The sequence below is a fragment of the Varroa destructor genome, unplaced genomic scaffold (genome assembly GCF_002443255.2).
Source record: "Varroa destructor unplaced genomic scaffold, Vdes_3.0 BEIS01000001.1, whole genome shotgun sequence".
NCBI lineage: Eukaryota > Metazoa > Arthropoda > Arachnida > Mesostigmata > Varroidae > Varroa > Varroa destructor.
The window spans coordinates 4,904,925-4,923,586 of record NW_019211454.1 but is presented as its reverse complement, the minus strand read 5'-3'; the positions used below and the strand labels follow the sequence as shown (position 1 = coordinate 4,923,586).

The 18,662-nt window shown below is 40.1% G+C and overlaps 2 protein-coding genes and 1 long non-coding RNA gene across 19 annotated transcripts in view; 1 reads left to right on the top strand and 2 right to left on the bottom strand.

Moving 5' to 3' along the window:
* Positions 1–18,662, top strand: part of LOC111243487 (lysophosphatidylcholine acyltransferase 1-like) — a 38,220-nt gene that overhangs the window by 14,788 nt on the left and 4,770 nt on the right. For 5 of the 17 annotated variants that reach the window (XM_086977423.1, XM_086977457.1, XM_022789144.2 and 2 more), the window contains exons 2-7: positions 2,822–2,899; positions 3,140–3,317; positions 12,004–12,188; positions 13,797–13,942; positions 15,592–15,809; positions 18,003–18,235. In XM_086977423.1, the coding sequence (XP_086833549.1) occupies positions 3,179–3,317; positions 12,004–12,188; positions 13,797–13,942; positions 15,592–15,809; positions 18,003–18,235 (921 nt within the window). In that variant the 5' untranslated portion in view covers positions 2,822–2,899; positions 3,140–3,178. Of the gene's footprint in view, positions 1–2,670; positions 2,690–2,821; positions 2,900–3,139; positions 3,318–7,865; positions 8,394–8,485; positions 8,704–9,031; positions 9,545–9,731; positions 9,996–10,019; positions 10,278–12,003; positions 12,189–13,796; positions 13,943–15,591; positions 15,810–17,031; positions 17,247–18,002; positions 18,236–18,662 lie in introns of those variants that run through there. The other 12 variants (XM_086977601.1, XM_086977639.1, XM_086977570.1 and 9 more) reach the window with 9 other exon arrangements.
* LOC147758168 (uncharacterized) lies at positions 736–7,862 on the bottom strand. Its single transcript, XR_015319937.1, has 4 exons — positions 4,720–7,862; positions 4,383–4,586; positions 1,250–1,361; positions 736–905 (listed from the first exon to the last, which is right to left on the bottom strand). It is a non-coding gene; the product is annotated as an uncharacterized LOC147758168 (long non-coding RNA).
* Positions 13,941–15,596, bottom strand: LOC147758167 (uncharacterized). Its single transcript, XM_086978478.1, has 2 exons — positions 15,462–15,596; positions 13,941–15,257 (listed from the first exon to the last, which is right to left on the bottom strand). Exons 1-2 carry the CDS (start codon positions 15,585–15,587, stop codon positions 15,033–15,035), a joined length of 351 nt encoding a protein of 116 aa, XP_086834604.1. The 5' UTR covers positions 15,588–15,596; the 3' UTR covers positions 13,941–15,032.

Here is an 18,662-nt window from a genome sequence, read left to right as displayed (position 1 = left end):
CGACTAATAAACTTCTGTTTGTTTAATCTAGCAATGAGTGATTAAAAGGCATTATGTTCTCTAGCCATGCTCACAGCCTTTTTCAGCCAGAAAAGCATTTTCCCATTAGCTTTGTTGAATGATTCACTTCCACACGCGAAGGTATCAGTACTTCATATAGCTCTATCTTTGACCCCAACTCCATTTGGTGATGCTATACAAAACAACCACGTAAGTGTCTTCAAGCGGTTTTTTCCCGAAAATTGACGATTTGTAGTAAACTCATTTGGGTCACACAATTGAACAGTCTGTCACAGCTTGACTGCTTTAATACCAGCTTGTTGTTTTTATGAACGAAATAATCGCTTCTACACTAACTTGTATGAAAAGGAGAAGATGGATATTGACAGGCTATAGCTTGGAAGAGCTATTACGTGTCAGTGACTCGTCCCACGAGACGACCACTCGTTTACGGCTTGTCGACATCACTGCTGCTACTTCGAAGTAAGGGTTAACTAAGCACTACTCCCTATGCAGCAGCCTGACGAATGAACACATTACTCGATTAAAAATGTTGCTTATAGTCTTGTCAACTGCAATATACCTACGACTATCCTCACGTTTGCTGTCACTTATCCTCGTCATAAGATCAGTATTATTGTCTCTTTCCAGCTCTAATTTGGATAATTTTTTAAGTAACTTAGTTACATTTAAATGCTCAGTTATATATAGAATTAGCGACCGATTTTCGCTATACCGTCATGTCTATAGACCCTGATGCCCTGTCAGCAGCGCGTTGAGAAATGGGAAATTTCACTGATGCCATTCGGCTACTCTGGACGTCGCTTCGTGCACGGTTGTTTAAAAGAGAGTCGAAGACGTAACGTTTGAAGAGTAAACATTTGGCTGAAAAACAGCAAGCGGGTCTGGAAGATAACGAGAGTCGCAACAAAGGAGATAGATTTCGGGTTTACTGGCTTTCCGGTTTCGGGCAATAATAATGTAATAATATACGAAGACAATTACATGAGTGAACAGCCTGTACAACAAATACTTGATTTGGTACAGTAACTGCTTCCTCTCGACAAATTTCGATCTTTTAGTGAAAATTTTCTCTTGCGTTGACAAGGCATCCGTCGTGTACGGAAGCATAGAGGATGTGCTTATATAAAATACGTGCCAGTGAATCTTGTGTCCGACACACGCACCTACCTACGTACACCGAGACACTACAAAAAGAATATTGCGCAGTAAACTGATGGTGCATTACCTGTTGCCGCACTCCGAACCCGGTTATGTATATGTTGGCCTATGCTTTAACCATTGGGTTGGCGAACTGCGAGGACGCCCGCTTGTCCCTTGGGCGTTCACAAATACGTAACCTAATAAAAAAAAAGCACAGGACATTTGTGTAAATCATACACTCTCAAGGTTTTAGCTCGCATGCTAATTATGTAGAAACTACGTTCATCATTCAACTATGCTTTTCATACTTAACAAAAAGTAATTCCAATTTATTTTGGAAGTGATAAACCGTTACCGTGATATAAGCTGCTCTTTGTAGAGGTTCCATTGCTGCTTAGTAAACAGTGCTTTAGAAATTTTTTGGTGCGCACTGATTGAACGATCACGTGAGAGGCGGGTGGCTTCGGTCTCGCAAAAGACAGAAATACCTAGGTCGTAAATCATTTAGAATCTGTAGTGTTTAGCAATTTTTTCCCGAAGTTATTTAACTCATTTTTTTGGTTTTTGGATTAAGTGTTCCGGAAAGCTGTAGAGTATGGTTAATTAAACAATTTTGATTTCTTTGGCTCGAATTCTACAGGTCTCATTTTAAGTGTATATACTTATACTACTATGGCAATACGATATTTGTACCGTTACGTATGTTGCATACGTACCATCATAAAGGATATGACCAAAAATAAATGTGGAAAATACTTTTCAGCATGAAAAACACTTTAGCAGGCTCTGCGGCGTTTTCGCTATGATATTTAGTAAATAATACGCATACGTTGAAATTAACCAAACTCTAAACTACAAGTGATGTCCTCCATAGTAAAATTGCTCCCTTCAACGATTACAGTGTTTCTTGTATGCATTTAGAACTAATGGATATTTTGCAATTTCGACCGTTCGCACCTGTTTACAATGCAACATAAACTTGGTTCGAGTCTGTTTAAGTTGTATTTGATCGACTTCCGCGGTAGAAACTTGAGTTTCTGGTCCAATAGATACCTTAGCTCAGTAACAGTGAGGTTGCCAGAGTTAACAGGATATGTTTGCTCGTTATCTTATATTTAGAGTATTCATAACGGCCAAGGTCGACCTGGAATACCGATCGATTGTAACAGATCTTCAGACCTATGCGACGACGTAAGCGCATTGTATGAACTTGCCCTTAACCATCTAACGACTAAGGTGCCTGTGTCGAATATGCGCGGAATTATTATTACTGTCATACGTTTAGAAATATATACAATATCAAACGAACCATTATCATTTTATGAAATTTTAGAAGTTGTCGTAGCTTATCACTGTACTACTTAAAAAGGTAACATTAGCACTTAGCACTAAGCAAGTTGCTTAGTGAATTCGAGTACGGTAGAGCGGACGTTTATCTACAGGAGACTTGGTTGTTCCAATCATCGGGCACTATCACTTGCATAGAATTAAGGCCGATTGGCGAGTTATTTGCGCCTAAACATAAGTAAGACGTGGTGCACACCTGTCATAGGACATCAAAATTTCGCATATCTAATACCGTAAATTATAGCTGTAGTATTGTACAAGAATATTTGTCAATTCCTTCCTAATGTTATTGTTTTTCTGTTACTTTCAGAGCGACCAGAAACCGTCAAAAAAATCGTAGACCGTATACCGTTCCCGAGCTCGTTCTTAAACTAAAGCCATTTTTTGGGTGAGATTGCAGTGATCGATTGATTCAAGGGCTCTTCATGCTTAGTTCAATCGATTGATAGCTATGTATAAGCATTTAGTTTGTCCGCAGCTAAAACCCTACAAATCTTTGTAGCTGGTATTAGAAAGCAGTAAACCAAGCATCGAAATCAGATGAGTTGCTTGTGCGGGGGAGAAGAAATGCAGTAGCAGTTTTTTTTTTTGAGAGTTATATTGCAGCGTCCCATTGTTTCTTCTGCAGATCAGTTCCACGAAACCAGGACTCCGTTCCGCGGTGATTATGGTGAAGTCTCGAGATATTTCGGTATCGTTGACGAAGGGTGATATCTCACCGGAACCTCAACCACATCTTCAGGATAGTGACGACAATGGACAAGAACAGCAAAGGCCTTCCATGCACGAGTCTACCATAGAACAAGGTACACTGGCTCTTTGATGAACAGCCGTCAGTTGTCCATTAATGTTTTCTAGATATCGAGTTATTTAATCAATAACGTCCCGTGAGAATTATAACATTGTTTTCTCAAAGCTATAATAACTGTATTTAGCTTTGATATCATAAAGCCAACCATTTGTATGATGCTTGCGTTTATTTCAGTATATCTATTCCTAAGATCTATCTAGTGTAGCTATGATTAAAACAAATAACAACCAATAATGGTAATTTAAGAAACCCAATTTTCGACCCTATCCCGTAGACTCTTCACATATTTATTCCGTTTAACCCATGTCAACAAGCTATTATCTTATTGGGCTTGACCCACGCAAGCTGACACGACTACTTTTGCTTTCTATACAAGGACTACTAAAAAGTGTACATAGCCGCTACGTTCCATTAGGTACGCAACGACAACTATACAAATTTCTGGTCTCTAGCCCACCTTACGATACAGATCATCAGCTATGCACATAGAAATGTTTATACTAACATAATCTTAATTAAGTACTACCTAATAGCGGAATAACGACAAATAAATAAAAACAATAACAATAATAAATTAAACGTGAACAATTTGTGCGTGCCATAGGATTTGCATTTTAACATACATGTTTTCTGTATATATAGCCAGGATAGATATATTTTCTAGAATTCTAGTAATTAGAAACCTTTCGTGTTTCCAGTGATAGATGCGTGTCATATCCCATATCCCCAATATCTTGGCCTCAGATGTCAGCTAACGGAACCAAGTCATGCATCTTTCCAATTTCTCAGTGTCATATTGCGTACAGATTTGAAACTTCGGTAACGCTGTATGGCTAACTTATATTGCGACAAAGCCTGTCTAGTGTCATGCTTCAGTTTGGCAATAAATGAATCCAAAGGCGACCCCTTAACCTGCGCGCATTTTGGACACTGACAACAGAGCGAGGTTCCAGCAATACAAGGCATTCACCCATGTAGCAAAGAAAATAGCATTTTTATGTAAGTACCATGATAGGAAGCTGCAAAATAAAGAGAGGCTGCAGCCTCAGCAGAAACTTACCTATGCCCTACGCTGCTTTAGTTCTGCAACTCCAAAACAAATAGGGCCCATGCGCATTACGTGTCTGTGTGTGACTCACAGTATTAATTTTTGCCCTCGTCCGTTCCTTGTCTGTTTCATTGCCTACTGCGTGCGCTGCTTATTGTTCGTTAGCATCGTATCGGGCCAACGGACTAGGCAAATATCAACTTATTTGATACGATTCTGAAAATTTTACGGTAATGGACAACATTGCAATAATTGGTGACTGGTCTCGCCGTAGTAGACGCGGCATTCCACCTGGCTTTTGGACAGTACGTCTCGAAACATTACAGCAGGAAACAGATAGACAACATACCTGTACCTCTGTGATTGGCGTATACCTCTATGATTGGCGTACCAGCAGTTGTTAGATCTGTCGACGGTTTTGATTCGAACGTTCGTGCGTCGAGCTCTTCGTGCGTTTGACGCACAGTGGTTCTACACGTACATCTATCTTACCCACTTATTACGCTTAAGTGTGCCTTTTGCTTGAATAGCTATTTATCAGTTAATGCTTGCTAACCATTTCTAAATGACAACCTCAGCTTTTTATACACATTAAAACCTTTTCTACGCAATAACCCATGATGGTTATGTACTTGTATATATATATATATATATAAGGCCCGAAACTGTGTGATCAAGCGAATAAATCAGATGAATGTTTATTTGCGTAACGATATGTATACGTCGCTACTCCAACACCGAAGGAACGCAAGATAATTTCTACATTCATGACAATATACGACCTGACGGAATCTAGTATCCGAATAGATTGTCAGCCTATGTGACTGCTCACTTGATAGGATCAGCGATGGCGGATAGCTATTTTAATTATTTAGATTTATTATTTAGTAATTAGACATACATTTTCAATTTTTGTTGGCATCTATTGATAGTGAGAAAGAGATGAATACTTTGGTGCCAGCAAGGTGGTGTCCAATCAGTTATGCGCGTTTAGTTATGGACTATGTTGAATAGATCGAAGTCGTTTATCAGCATGCACAAAAACACTATTAGTTGAGTTTACTCTATGTTATGTCTGTTCTTGGGAAGTCTCGTTGTTAAATGCTTTCCCTATCCACAAGGATACATTACGCATCAATAAGACAACAAATAGATCTGACCTCAACCACACTCGTCGCTAAGTCAATTGCACACGTGCCCGAGTTCGCGTAATTTATACCATAGTTATTGTTAGACTGGAAGCTTTTCTCAGCTTGACATGGGATCGGGATGTTCTTCAGCGTTACCCAATGCCTCCTTATTTTTGCCCATTCGATTGCTCCTCACCCAACAAAAACCATTAGATAATCGAACAATGGCGTTTTACAAATTCGCAGTTGAAAAAGATAACTTATACACCGGATATCATTGTACAGTCGGGATAGCCTGTGTCAGTGTTTTATTTTAAAGAGAACATTTTAGTAAACGTCAAAGGAAAGCCCATGGTCCAACCCTTATGCATTATTAAGATCACCGCTTATGGCTGCGGTGCGAGTCAACCACAAGCAGCAGCCCAGACAGTCGAGCGATCGTACGAAACACTGTAATTACTCCCACAGAAGAAGCTCCAATCTCAGTAAGACAATCATGTGCTCGCGCGTACCTCATATAGTTAAAAGACATGGTCTTAGTCGGTGTCCTATTGTGATCCAAATAGATTGTAAAATTCAAATTGGAATTTGTAATAATACGTTCGTATAGTTAAGTAACTTTATTTTTTAACTCATAAAAGCCTCACAATATTCGCATCAACGCAATGTCAACGAAAGCATCAAGTTATGACCTATGGAACATCTTGAGTCGAAGGTCAATGTTACCATCGACGTTTCATACCCGGACAGATCCCCTGCTTTGCCTCAGACCGCAGTTCTGTCAGTGACCAACGAAGCTATATTAGAACGCCCGTTTTGCTCCACCAGTAATAGTAACTGGATGACGAAGGTTTGTCATCATTGAAAACCACGACTCATTGTTTTGGATTGATCTCTCCTCATATTCATGTTATGATACGTGTCATTGTATCAGTACGACGATGAAGGTCGTTGCTGAATTATTTATCGATCAAATTTAGTACGGCAGAGATAATTACATTTCGAGACAAAAACGCAATTTTCCTAAAAAGCTCTCAACTTAAAAGATGTAAAACATTGAACATTCGGTCAAAATTACCTTGAGTCTACAATGATTGCCATTCGTTCTGCCAAATTCGTTCGCTAGAGTTTGCCTAGCTCTTTTTTTTGTTTAGTTTGTCTAGGGCAATTGAATAAACACAACATATTGAACAGTACCGTTGAAGGCAACCAGCTCTCCGTACCGAGAGATCAACATGGCATACGTTGTAATCAATACTAGACGCACTGGGGGCAGTTAATGTTGGGATACCGTCAGATGAAGCAATAAGGGCAGTTCAATTGCTATATTGAACTGATTAGTGATAGGAAGATGGCCGATCAAAATTTTCTATAACTTAAAAGCGTCATCATTTAATTATACGGCGCACGTAATCGTTTAGCTTCTGGTGCAAGGATTCCTATTGAATTGAAATGCATTAAACTTATCGTTAGTACGGCATCAGAAGACGCACAACAATGATATTAAACTAGTTAAAACTATGTCGTATCATAGAAGGTACAATGCATTGCAAACCCCCCAGATAATGTAAGCGTAGGTGTAGCGGATAGAAATTGGTAGCAGTACATTCGAGTAGCTTTTTTTTAGGGTTTTTCGTACTCTCGCTACTAAATACGCTTTGTATACGCTTGTGCATTACTTAGAAGCTCATATTCATTCTTAGAGAATAGATCTTCTATGTGGACTATTCTTGAAACGAGGCCCCTCTTTGCACAGAACGAACCGAGAGACAAGGCCGGATTTCCGTAATTGCAAATCATTGATTCTTCTTCTCCCGCTAACGACTTTAGCCACAATTGATAGACGAGCTGTTTTCAAATTACGCTCTCGCGCAGGCAGACATAGACTAATACATAGTCGTATATTCATGACACGATGTGACGTTTGGCAAACTGTATTTCGTTCGTGACTAAGCAGCCATGTTTGCACCGACCAAACAACGTTAATTTGAGAAGAAATCGAACATGAGTGTTTACACAAACCTCCTAAGCCAATGTTGCAAACACTGTAATTCAATAATAATGGCGTTTACGTATGTAAAAAAATGCAAACTAACATTAAAGAAAAAAAAAAAAAAAGTTAGAGTGCGCTTTAAGCGCTGGACCTTTTGTAGCAAGTATAGTGACAACATTGTTCGTGTTTGCAAAAAATTTTCGTGAGCGACTGTTATGCATCAAGGACCTTTTTTCTTACTAAATTTTATCTTACCCAATAAGAAATTTAGTTGACAAGATCTAACCGTAGCAAACCGCGCGTCACATGTATGACCAATTTGATTCATGTAGATGTTGATTTTCACAGTGCTGGACTGATCGACTAGACTGAGGTGGTGCCAACAACGATTTCCGTCGAGATTTCAAACTGCTTCAAAAATATACCCGTCGAATTCGTGAACAGTACGTATCATCAAAGAAGGGTAGTGTTTGTAATGCGGACTTACAAACCTTATACCTGAGGACCCTCTCAAAGCGTCCGAAATGTATTGTGGAGTAGATGACTCTTCACGCGAGGCCCTGTTCCTACCCGGCCTAAAACGCAAAGGTAAACAACAGCTGCAACAACCGCAACCGTATTCGCAGCCGGAGATGGCGATGCCCGAATGCGAAAATGAACAAATAGACCAGTACTACGTTGTGTCCAGTACTAACGTTGGGACTAGCTCGCTACTATACCCGGGTGGTACGTCTTGTATTCCTTCAACTTTTGATAACAGTTGCCTTCATAATCGGCCCTGGACACCAACAACCCTAAAGCACGACGAGAACGGTGATGACTCAGTCGCAGAAGGCCACAAGGGTAGGAGGCCATGGATGGTGCACTTCAAAGGCGGAAGACATTTCACAGCCGTGTGTGGTGCGTGTGGGTTTCTTGTTGCTAGTTAAAAAATGCTTCGCCTTTTTAGGGTAATGGGCCGAGAATGCGACGCTCGGTTACTAGTCTGACCATGCTTTGATAAAAGAACACTGCTGCTGTATTGTCTTCCTCGCACACAATTTGAGAGACCACATTGCGAGATGAACTAATTAATAGGGTGATCACAACAAGTCGTTGTGTGACTAGGAAGCCTACGCTGGCAGTTATTAACAGGTACCCGCCAATAGGCCACTATCAAATTGTTCCAGTTGCACAGCGAGGATGAGATCGCCTGTTATGTGTGCTGCAGGTGAGCAGCCAGCCTCATTGCCCATCGTTAGTCGACTTCTACCTTTTGACGGGAAGGACCACAGAACTGCTGATGCTATACTCACCCTTTTTGGCACATCCCTGTTAAAGACGCACGATTTTGTCTCTTTTTTCGAAACGAGTTGCTGATTGAGTGTTCTATCTTTGCAATGGATGGGTGCTTGATTAGATTAGCTTGCTAATTTATAATCTAAGAGTGTTAACGCGTGTGAAATATAGATTGGTTCGTCGGATCGACCGCGAGAGTCCCAGTATGCATCAGCTAAAAATGTATCATGTGGTAATCTTTTATTTATTTATTGTGGAGGTGATATTACTTTAATATCTCGTTATTATGGTAGCATGATGTTTGCTTTCGAGTAACTACTTTAATGTTGCCGATGCTACGTAACAAGTAAGAATTTGTTCTTAGTAGCCATTGAAATGTCCGCAAGTTGCTATTTTGGAACTATCCGCTGTTCTGAACCTTTGTTAAGGCATTGGGTCTGTGTTTGACTGCGGCTTGGATTTACCTGATGTCGTAACCGATTCGCTAAGTCAAGATTAAAAGTTTCTATCGCACAGCCTTAACTTTCAATATATTTAATTTTCCATTTCCTACGCGAATATCGTATAAAATCCCTATGTTTAATTCGTTGATTCAACACCTGTTCTAATCACACTCAGTCCGAAATTCCGCGATCTTTCCCTAAGCAAACATTAGTGACCTAATTGGACCGATCTCTGTTGTGGAGCTGGAAATTAAACTTTACACAGGTTAACACCTGTTCAGCGTTATAACATGACGTTGCTCGAATCTGTTCCTGACGTCTGCGGTGATGGTATGTCAGTGGTAAATTGGTGTGGCCGGTCAGTCATTGTTTTAACGTTATACATTGTTTTAGACGCAGCGGTACCTATAAGACACGACTGTGAAAGCTTCTGTACTCTGCGAGCTGCTGGTCTCAAGTTGCTTTTAGATGATAATATGATCTAACAGGTATGTGTATTTCTTTGTCTTTGCTACTTTTGCAATGAAAATTGCGTCCATTTGTTCGGGCCTATGTGTGCCTGTGTGCAGTCTGTTAGTTGATGTCTAGTTAGAGCACGCGTCTCCGTTACCAAACTGGTCGTCTATGGATGACAAAGAGCGACACAGTAGATAAGAGCATTCTTTAAGATGCAAGTCCATTTTCAAGGGAAGAGCTGCGAGCTTTTGGTGTGAAGAGACGATGTGTTATCTCGCGAGAAACACGCTTCTGGAAGGCGATTGCTACCGACGAACCCGTAAGGGTAATAGTATTCATGATGAATGTTTACTGTCTTCTAATTTCCTATCCAGCAATCTTTGTCCCGAACGCAGATAACGGACGCATGCTAGTAGAGTGCTTTCAACTCTGTGTCTGTGATATTGTAGCATTAGTAAATTTCTTGTCGGAGTGTAATGTTGAAACTGTGGCTGCACGGTACAGAGAAAAATGACAGTGTGGCTAATAGCGGCGCCTTTTCTGTTCAGCGTTTGCTGCGGCACTACCCTGCTTATTTACTGTGTTAAGATCAACCGCTTGCTTGACGGTAGGATATGTAACTGACAATGTTTTGTGAATTAAGTTTAGTTAAATTGTTGTCATTAAGAGCAGGAAAGGTTGATAAGTAGACTTAGCAGATAGGAAGCATGGTATGTTAATATCAAATCTGATCGTAAAATGTAGGCCCGGCTGAGTACGCAATACAACTTCAAAATCGTGTCGCGGATAGGTTATCTTTCCTAAAGATTTACTGCGCGTTTGTCATTGGCCCAAAAATTAATACGAGCCCACGCTTTTAAAGTATTTACGGTTAGTAGAAAACGTCAGGAGATTAAGATTCAATTCATATGTAAAGATTAGCCATCATGGTAGAAACAGGTAAACTCGACTAGGGTAGATTCTGGCCATTTTACCAATTTGCTTTGTTAGATTCACCTCGTGTTCGGTTTTATAGGAAGCTTACGGCGTAATGTAATGGCTACTGCTTTTACTAGTGTGTATGAGTTACGCATGATAAATAGATGTAAACATGAATAGATGCAGCTTTTAAGACGACTGTAAATGTAAGATGTCCAATAGAAATATAGGATACGTTTTGTCCGTACTATTCCCGTTTGCTTAACTATTTTGTGCCAGCTTACAAGTTGCCGCACGTTTTCAAGTTCCAACAATCGGCGTGAAACGCGACACTAGGTTGCATTATAACCTAGCACCTATGTCCAACATATTTATGCTCTCTGCGAAATACTTTAGTTGACTTAATTCATGTTGATAAGCGAGATTTAGCGTCTACTATTTACGCCTCCGTGGACTCCATATCATCAGGTACTGGATACGTACGACGCAAATGAAAATATCCAATGTTAAGCAGACAGCTGAACGATGGCCGGCTAAAGATGAGCGATACAGGCCTCATTTAAATCTGACGAATTAATGGAGCACTTCTTGTATATTGCTTTGTGTTTCGTGTGTCCTCCTTACGCAACGAATACGCAAGTTCTCTCGAATTTATTTAAGTTGAACGTGACAAGTCACATCATGATAGTTTAATTTGAACGACAACGGAGGCTGCTGAATTTCGTCTGGCCGTTCCCTTTTCTCGACTGTTACTGATAGTTTGGAGCAACAACGAATGTGAGCCAGTTGAAGGTATCTCATGATCTTCCATTAAGAGACGACTAAGGAAGAAGATCTGTTTTAGAATCTTCTGTCACCTGTCTTACATATGTTAACTGCTAATAGGATGATTTTTCATTACTTTGTTCATAACGTGTAATTATGTTAAGCTGGGAAGTAACGAGTACGAAACAGCATAACCAAGTCGACTTTTCAGATCCGGAACTTCTAATTAAGGTATCGTTTCGTTCGAAAAGCATGCTTCATCAAAACCACATTAATGAAGATTGTCAAAACATTGCACGTGGCATTGAGAGCTTCTGATTAACGAACACACAAGTTACAGGGGCATCGATAAAAATGAAGAGAGTACGATTGTATAGTCATGAATCATACAGAAATCACCAGTGTAATAGCATCTTTGAGCACGCGTCTAGTCGACACATGAGCTAAATGCACAGTTGTCCACATTTAACCGAAAAAGTAAATCGCTGCTATACGTTCTGATAACATTTAGCAAACAACAAAAGAAGAAATAGCCATGCATATGTTGAATGACGCTAAAGTTATAGTCTAATGCAATAGCGCCCATCCCAACTGGCTGGCCGTTGCGTTACGCCGGTAATATCGGCCTGTTTCGTGTTAACTATTTTCAGATGATTCAAAGACTACCGGTTCCCTGCCGGTCACAGGAATCACTGAAAAGCAGCAAGTACGACACCTGAGGAGCGCTAGCTCTTCGGACGCGTCGGATTTTAGCAATGGATCAGAATTTATCCCGCCCAAAGTACCCAACCCCTTCTACTTCCGGGTACATTTAACGGCGGCCGACAAGATAAAGGTAAAAGGTTTAATGAGAATCCTTTAACATGAACGTGAACTCATATATTTTGTATACTACATCTTGGTTCGCAGTACAGGTGAGGGTTGTTTGAGAACGGCACTTAGATGGTGCAAAGCATTCATCTATGCCGAAATAGGATGTAGGCAGACAAATAAATCTGGTTTAATTTTTCCGGCTTGCTTAAAGGCAGCTCAGATCGCAGCATATACGTACGCGTCTTGATTTTTAGCTGTTATCACTCAGACGTTGGCTGACGAGGGATGATGCATTCGAGTTTCGGCTTATTCTTTTTTTACTGCGGAGCTAGTTTCGGGCCCCTAGAAAGGGAACAAACGCTACCATTGTACCCCAGAAATTAACCAGAGTAGCAAAGCAGCTCCTTTCGACACCAGGTTACCAATATACGTAGAGTCGAGCTGCTTTCAATAATTCTAGTTAGCTCATGTTTTTAATTAAGATAAAATATAGCAATATGGCAGCGGTTCCAAGTTTTGCGCATGCCGTAAATATTTCGCGGGATGCGAAAGTATTTTAAATTATGAAGAGATAATTGATACTCTAGATAAAAGTATACCTGAAAGTTAGGTAACATTTTATTTGGACAAGCTTTTTCCGACATTTTAACAGGGTTACACATTCTGTGAAAACCATACGTGGAAGCGCATGTAATTATCACTCATAGTTATTATCTCAAACTTTCAATGAAACTAATTTTTAAGTGTTTTAGGCTTCACAGTAAAAATAAGCTAAACCATACTAAACTACAAGGTCTGAATTGAATTCAGCAAAAATTGAAACACATTTAAATAGAATATAATTCTATTTATGGCGTGTTTGATATCAAAAACAACGCGGAGCAATAGTCAGCATTTCGGCAGTACTCACACTGCCTTAGCGAAGTGATGAGATTTGCTGAAGGAACTGGTTCATGAAATTAGGCCGCTAACTTTATGGGCCAGACATTATTTTACGTATAAATATAAATGGCGAAAAAAGGCCACCAAGTAGCAAACGCTTATAAACTCCTCCATTAGATAACAAGACGGAAGATCAATTTCAGTGGGTTTATGACATTTGAGTAGTTGCATCATGATCTGCTAATTCAATTCTGCGTTTACATTACAGACTGTAACTATGTGTCATCTAGGATGTTTAGCGTCAGAAGGCTAAGGGGAAAAGTCATAAAGGGTGGAAAAGCCAATGACATTAGAAGTTCTATGACCCGGTAGACATCTAGTATGTGTATGAAAACGTGCGCTTTACAGTGCTTGTGGTCTATTTCTTGTTTGTATGTATTTGTTGACCTGCAATGTTGGGGCGATCGATTTCTAAATTATCTGCTCGTCTGCAGGGCTGATAAGTTAAATTCAGATTCGACTAAGCTTGCTTTTTCTTCCACCCGAAATCACGAATATCCACCCTTGCTCAGACGCATCTAAGTCATTCGGCCTTGAGTCGCTCTTTGTTTCTTCGTTTCATTATACATAACCCTGCATTGATCTTAATAAATAATATATCGAGAAGTATTTTTAAATCCGTTAGAAGTCGGATAGGTAAACTAAGGTTTCTCGACGTTGTCTCTAATTTTTCTTTCTCTGGCTTTAGGTGGCGTTTATGACGGTGCTGATATTCCCACTCAGAGTGCTCCTTGTGTTGTTCTTCCTTTTCCTTACTTGGCTGGGCTGCTTCGTGGGACTGTTGGGATACTCGGAACAGGAACTCGAGTCCAAGCCCATTCAAGGCTGGCGTAGGCAAGTGTTGTAGAACTGTCACTATGGCTAGATTAATCAGAGTCGATGAGCATACCATACTTATTCCTGAATCTTACATAAAACATATATCCATCTCACGAATTATTTTTGATAGCTGGGATATTTGTTATTTACAAGGTAATATTTTTAAAGTAGAGTTCAAATCACTTCATTTTTGCTAAAAGACCATAAAGCTTCAATGTTTTACTTTGTCACATAAATACAGAAAGATGACTTGCGAAAAGATGCAATTAACATAATTTCGTATTGTTAAAAATATTCTTATTTATGTCATGTATTGCTAACAAGGTTAAACTTACTAGACAAGTACTATGATTTTTCGCGCAATAGGTAATTAGGCATTTTTCAAAGGTATTATTAGTCGTAGTCAAGCACGTGTCGTTGAAACAGGGAGTGAAATAACGAATCATAACTATACGTCGCATTTTTATTTCGAATAGTAAGTGCTTAACTTGTTAGATCTAGTGTACAGTGTAGATCTTTCCTGCATAATATTATTATCTGTATTTTATATCAACCATTTATTTGTTGGTTCGTTTGGTATAGCCAAATTTCGTAACCAATTCTGTTAATTTAGCTTTTCGTAGTACCTTTGTACGTAGAACTAAAATCGACTTTGCCGGTAGAACTCGAACGCGTGACAGATTTATGATCTGCTGTTTTTCCCAAAATTCTATAGAAGCCTGCCGAAGCCCCAGTTCCCTTGTTTTTCGTTTTCTGTTTCTTATACTGTTTCGCCTCAAAATTTGTCCACTTATTTTCTTTTCATTGATACTGCACTGCCAATGAGTACACCCTATAGCATTTTAGAGTAAACAAGGTATCAGTACGACTATTTTGTCTGTGCCATGAATACATTTCGCATGGGTTTTGCTATCATATAATAAAAATACTGCATTTTGATGCATTTCGCTACATAATTTTAATGTGAAGATTTTCCCTATCCTTATTTGTGCATCCTAGTTTGGCAATTAAATTAAGGGTACCATTAAAAGCCTTATTGATCACCTATATAATATTTCTTTTCGTTTAAGTTTTTTCGAGCCTAAAATTAAGCCTGTCCATATGCTTATTTCTTCTCTCGTCGCCCTCCTCGGTTTGTCACCTTCGGAATGCTGTTGCGGACTATCCTTGGCCTACTTATCCCGTTGATCCAACCGGTGGCACCATCCCGATAACTGCGTTTTACAACGGAAATACTCTCACCCCCGCCACTACCCCTCGTGACTGACCATATTCGCCGGATCACTTTTCGCAATTCGCAATGGGCAACGCCCGCAATCGTCATTGCACACTGAAAATTAAACATGATAATGTTCCACACGCAAAAAACACACATCGATACGCATAACGTTTCACTTATATCACATGTGTACAATGCCCTTTTTAATTGCCCCAATTCTATTATTTCTTTGCAAATACTTCTCTATTTACGTCGATACCGAAATCTACTTTTTCTACTATTTCATCCTTCTCGGGCCAAACTGTATCAACCTACCTTTAACCGTCTTTGTCTGCAACCATGTTGTTGCGGTTGGCGTTGTTGTCCGGGGTGGCAACCAATGTTGCATTGTTCTCTTCGTCTTACGCTCCTGGTTGTTGCCTCATTTTTGCCGGTCGCCATGCAGAAGGTATTGGCATCCACTCTTTGCAGGGGTGATGCGTCAGATGTTTGTGTGGGGTGGCCTCGTGTGGGAATTCAAGGGGAAAAGAGCCCCCCGGTCCCAAGCTCCCCTTCTGGTATGTGGCCCGCATCACTCATTCCTTGATGGGGTCATCGTTCTGCTTTCCGGAGGGCAGGCTCCCTGTACGAAACTCGAGTCGAAGTATATCCCGCTACTCGGAAGTAAGTGGCTTCCTTTATATGTATATTAAACTGTTGGAGTATATTAAGTCGCGCTGCATTCTTTTTCCTGCATGCTTTCGATACCAATAAGGGCAGCTCACAACCAGATATGTCTGACCCAAACTACGTTAAGGGAAACGAAGAAATAGGCAATGAGAGCAGGGAACGGTTGTGATTGCTATTGTCCAATGTTTTCTTTTCACAGAGATCTCAAAGGTACAACTCGGACATTTGCAAAGAATCTCTATACACCCTAATAACCTTTACTAAGATGTAAAAAGATTTCACTGAGCAGTTTGTTAGATCTAATGGTAAAATTACATGGGTGACGAAATTTAGAAGCTTACAAACACATATACGATAGGTAATTTGTAGTTTACCGAAGTGGGCCGAGGTACGTCTGAAGCATGATTTGGCTCATTTAATGTTACAAACTTCTCGACTCTGCCTTTGAAGCGTTGTCGAGAAGGTTACCTTGATTTTTTCTGCACGCGAAAACACATAACTTGCATGGTTTATTTTATTACGATTTATTGCACTCGGTCGACGTGTGGTATGCCAGTCGCCTTAAGTGGCTTGACTACCCAAAATCTGTATTTGTTAGCATACTCCGGTTGTTTGACGATGGTTGAAACGACGATGCTACTTGGAATTCTATCGCCACCAAAACGAATCTGTTTAGTGCACGACGTGTGTTGGCGTTTAATGCATTGTCAGACGTATGTCAGATGTGGTCAGGAGAGCCTATCTTTTGCTATTTCAGCCCGTAGCATTGCATCTTTCAAACTGATTTCGCCTGCCGCAGTCTCCGATTTGGTTCTCTCCATGGGTTTTCTAGCCACTTTTTTTTGATAGATTTTTTTTCATCCCATATATTAAACGTCAGATAGTTCAGCTAACTCGATTTAAGCAGTTGACGATCTGTTAAATAACGAGTATCCTTGTACGGCTGAGATAATAGGCTAACACTATTAACTTGATCTAACGGCACGATCCATCTCTCCGTGTTTGTTATTTGCGGTCACCATAACACCTTCCACTATGGAACCGTCGCTGTTCTGCATATCCAACGTTTAAAACGTCGCAAATCATGGAATGTTTTCTGCTGATAAATCATTATTTCTCCTCGCTTACTGTTGTTCGGTTTTCGCTCACGTCCGTTTTGACAACTGTCCATCTCCGTAATCCTGCATATCCTTTCTCGACGCGTTGCTCCGCGCAGAGAATGGCGCGAGAAAGTTCGCACGATGGTATTCTGGGCGTTCCGCACATTTCTTCTACGGGTAGAGCTTCGTGGAGAGCGGGCACGTCCGACCGAAGCGCCTATCCTCGTAGCTGGACCGCATTCATCGTTCTACGATTTCGTGACAGTAATCGCCAATAGTCCCGTGCCATCGGCCGTTATTCGAGATGAGACAGGAACCGTCGTTATCTCCAGTAAGCGTCGTTAGGTTTATCTCGTTTTAGTCGATCAGACAGAGAAACGAATTGGTGGCGTGCGCTTCTCACAGAGATCATTTTTATTTTTCACTTCTTAACAGCTGACTTGACTTCAGCTTTCATTTATAATTGGCGAATAAAATTCGAACATAAATCTTGTCCAAGGGAGGTTTATCAGACAGGCTTATAGGCAGCAGGTGTCGGGTTGAAAACAATTTTTGTTTATCACTAACCGTTAAAAGTAGGGCTTCTCAGAGCAGATAGGTGTCCTACGATGTACCATAATATTCGGGTTAGTGGACACTAGCGTTGCAACAGAATTTATTTTTGATACTTTATAGTAGCAATATCACTACTCTTTCCATTGTACAATAATGTCGATGTGCATTAAGAAACGGTGAACATTACTCTAAAATGCCTCTACCTTGAAATCCAATGAACCTCTTAAATGACTATTACATCTTCAGTTTTTTTCTTTGTGTCTGTGTCCACACACACACACACACAACATGTAAGTCCACTTATGCTCAGTTGCTTTGTACAGACCGAATAACGTTTGAGGTATCTCATGAACAATTGAGTTACACTTAGAGGAGGGTACAGCAGACATTGACCACACCAACATGCTAGGAAAAAAATCAAGGGAAGTCAAATGATTTTTGCTTCTAGTAGGACATTTACTAGCTGCATAGAAAAAGCTGATTACAGATGCTTTTTGAGTCTTTAACGGGATTTTGTGTTGGCTATTTCTAGCAATTCTACGTTTCATTCAGCCAGTGTTTGTGAAGCGAAGCAGCAAGGAATCGCGACAGACGACATTGTCCGAGATAAAAAATCGCGCCACTTCACAAGAGCCGTGGTCGCAGATTGTTATCTTTCCAGAGGGCACTTGCTCCAATGGTAGTGTCCTGCTCAAATTTAAGCAGGGTGCATTTAGCGCCGGGGTCCCGGTACAACCCGTGCTTATCCGATATCCCAACAAATTGGTAAGATCACTACTGAACAAACCCACAAGAACGACAAAGTTGCACAAAAACGCATTTTTGGTATTACTTTTTTGTTTTTACTGTTTTGATTATAACACTCCGATAGACGGCTCTTAGCCGCGACATGAATTCTGCTTGGAGAAATTCAGTTATAATCTGTAGTAACACAGTTAGTTTACACACATACTGTTAGATAATAAATTTCCTTTTGAGTTTGTGATATAGTCCTCTCAAAAATTATTATAAGTTGTACCAATGGAAAGATAATTAATGAAAGGCTTCAACTGCCATGAATCATTATAAACTTAAAATATCCACTGCAGTCTTTTTTACGAAAACACGCACTGCTTCTCTGTTTGCTGACGACGGGTGTATTTTTAAAATTCCTAAAACTTTCTTTTATGCTCTATCTCTACTATATATATAT

Bases quoted from the DNA above. Each gene is read 5' to 3' on its own strand.
- LOC147758167 (XM_086978478.1), bottom strand. From the start codon at position 15,587: ATGGCGACCGGCAAAAATGAGGCAACAACCAGGAGCGTAAGACGAAGA. The intron at 15,258-15,461 runs GTAGGTTGATAC...TTTAATTTTCAG, and splicing joins GCAGACAAAGACGGTTAAAG to TGTGCAATGACGATTGCGGG.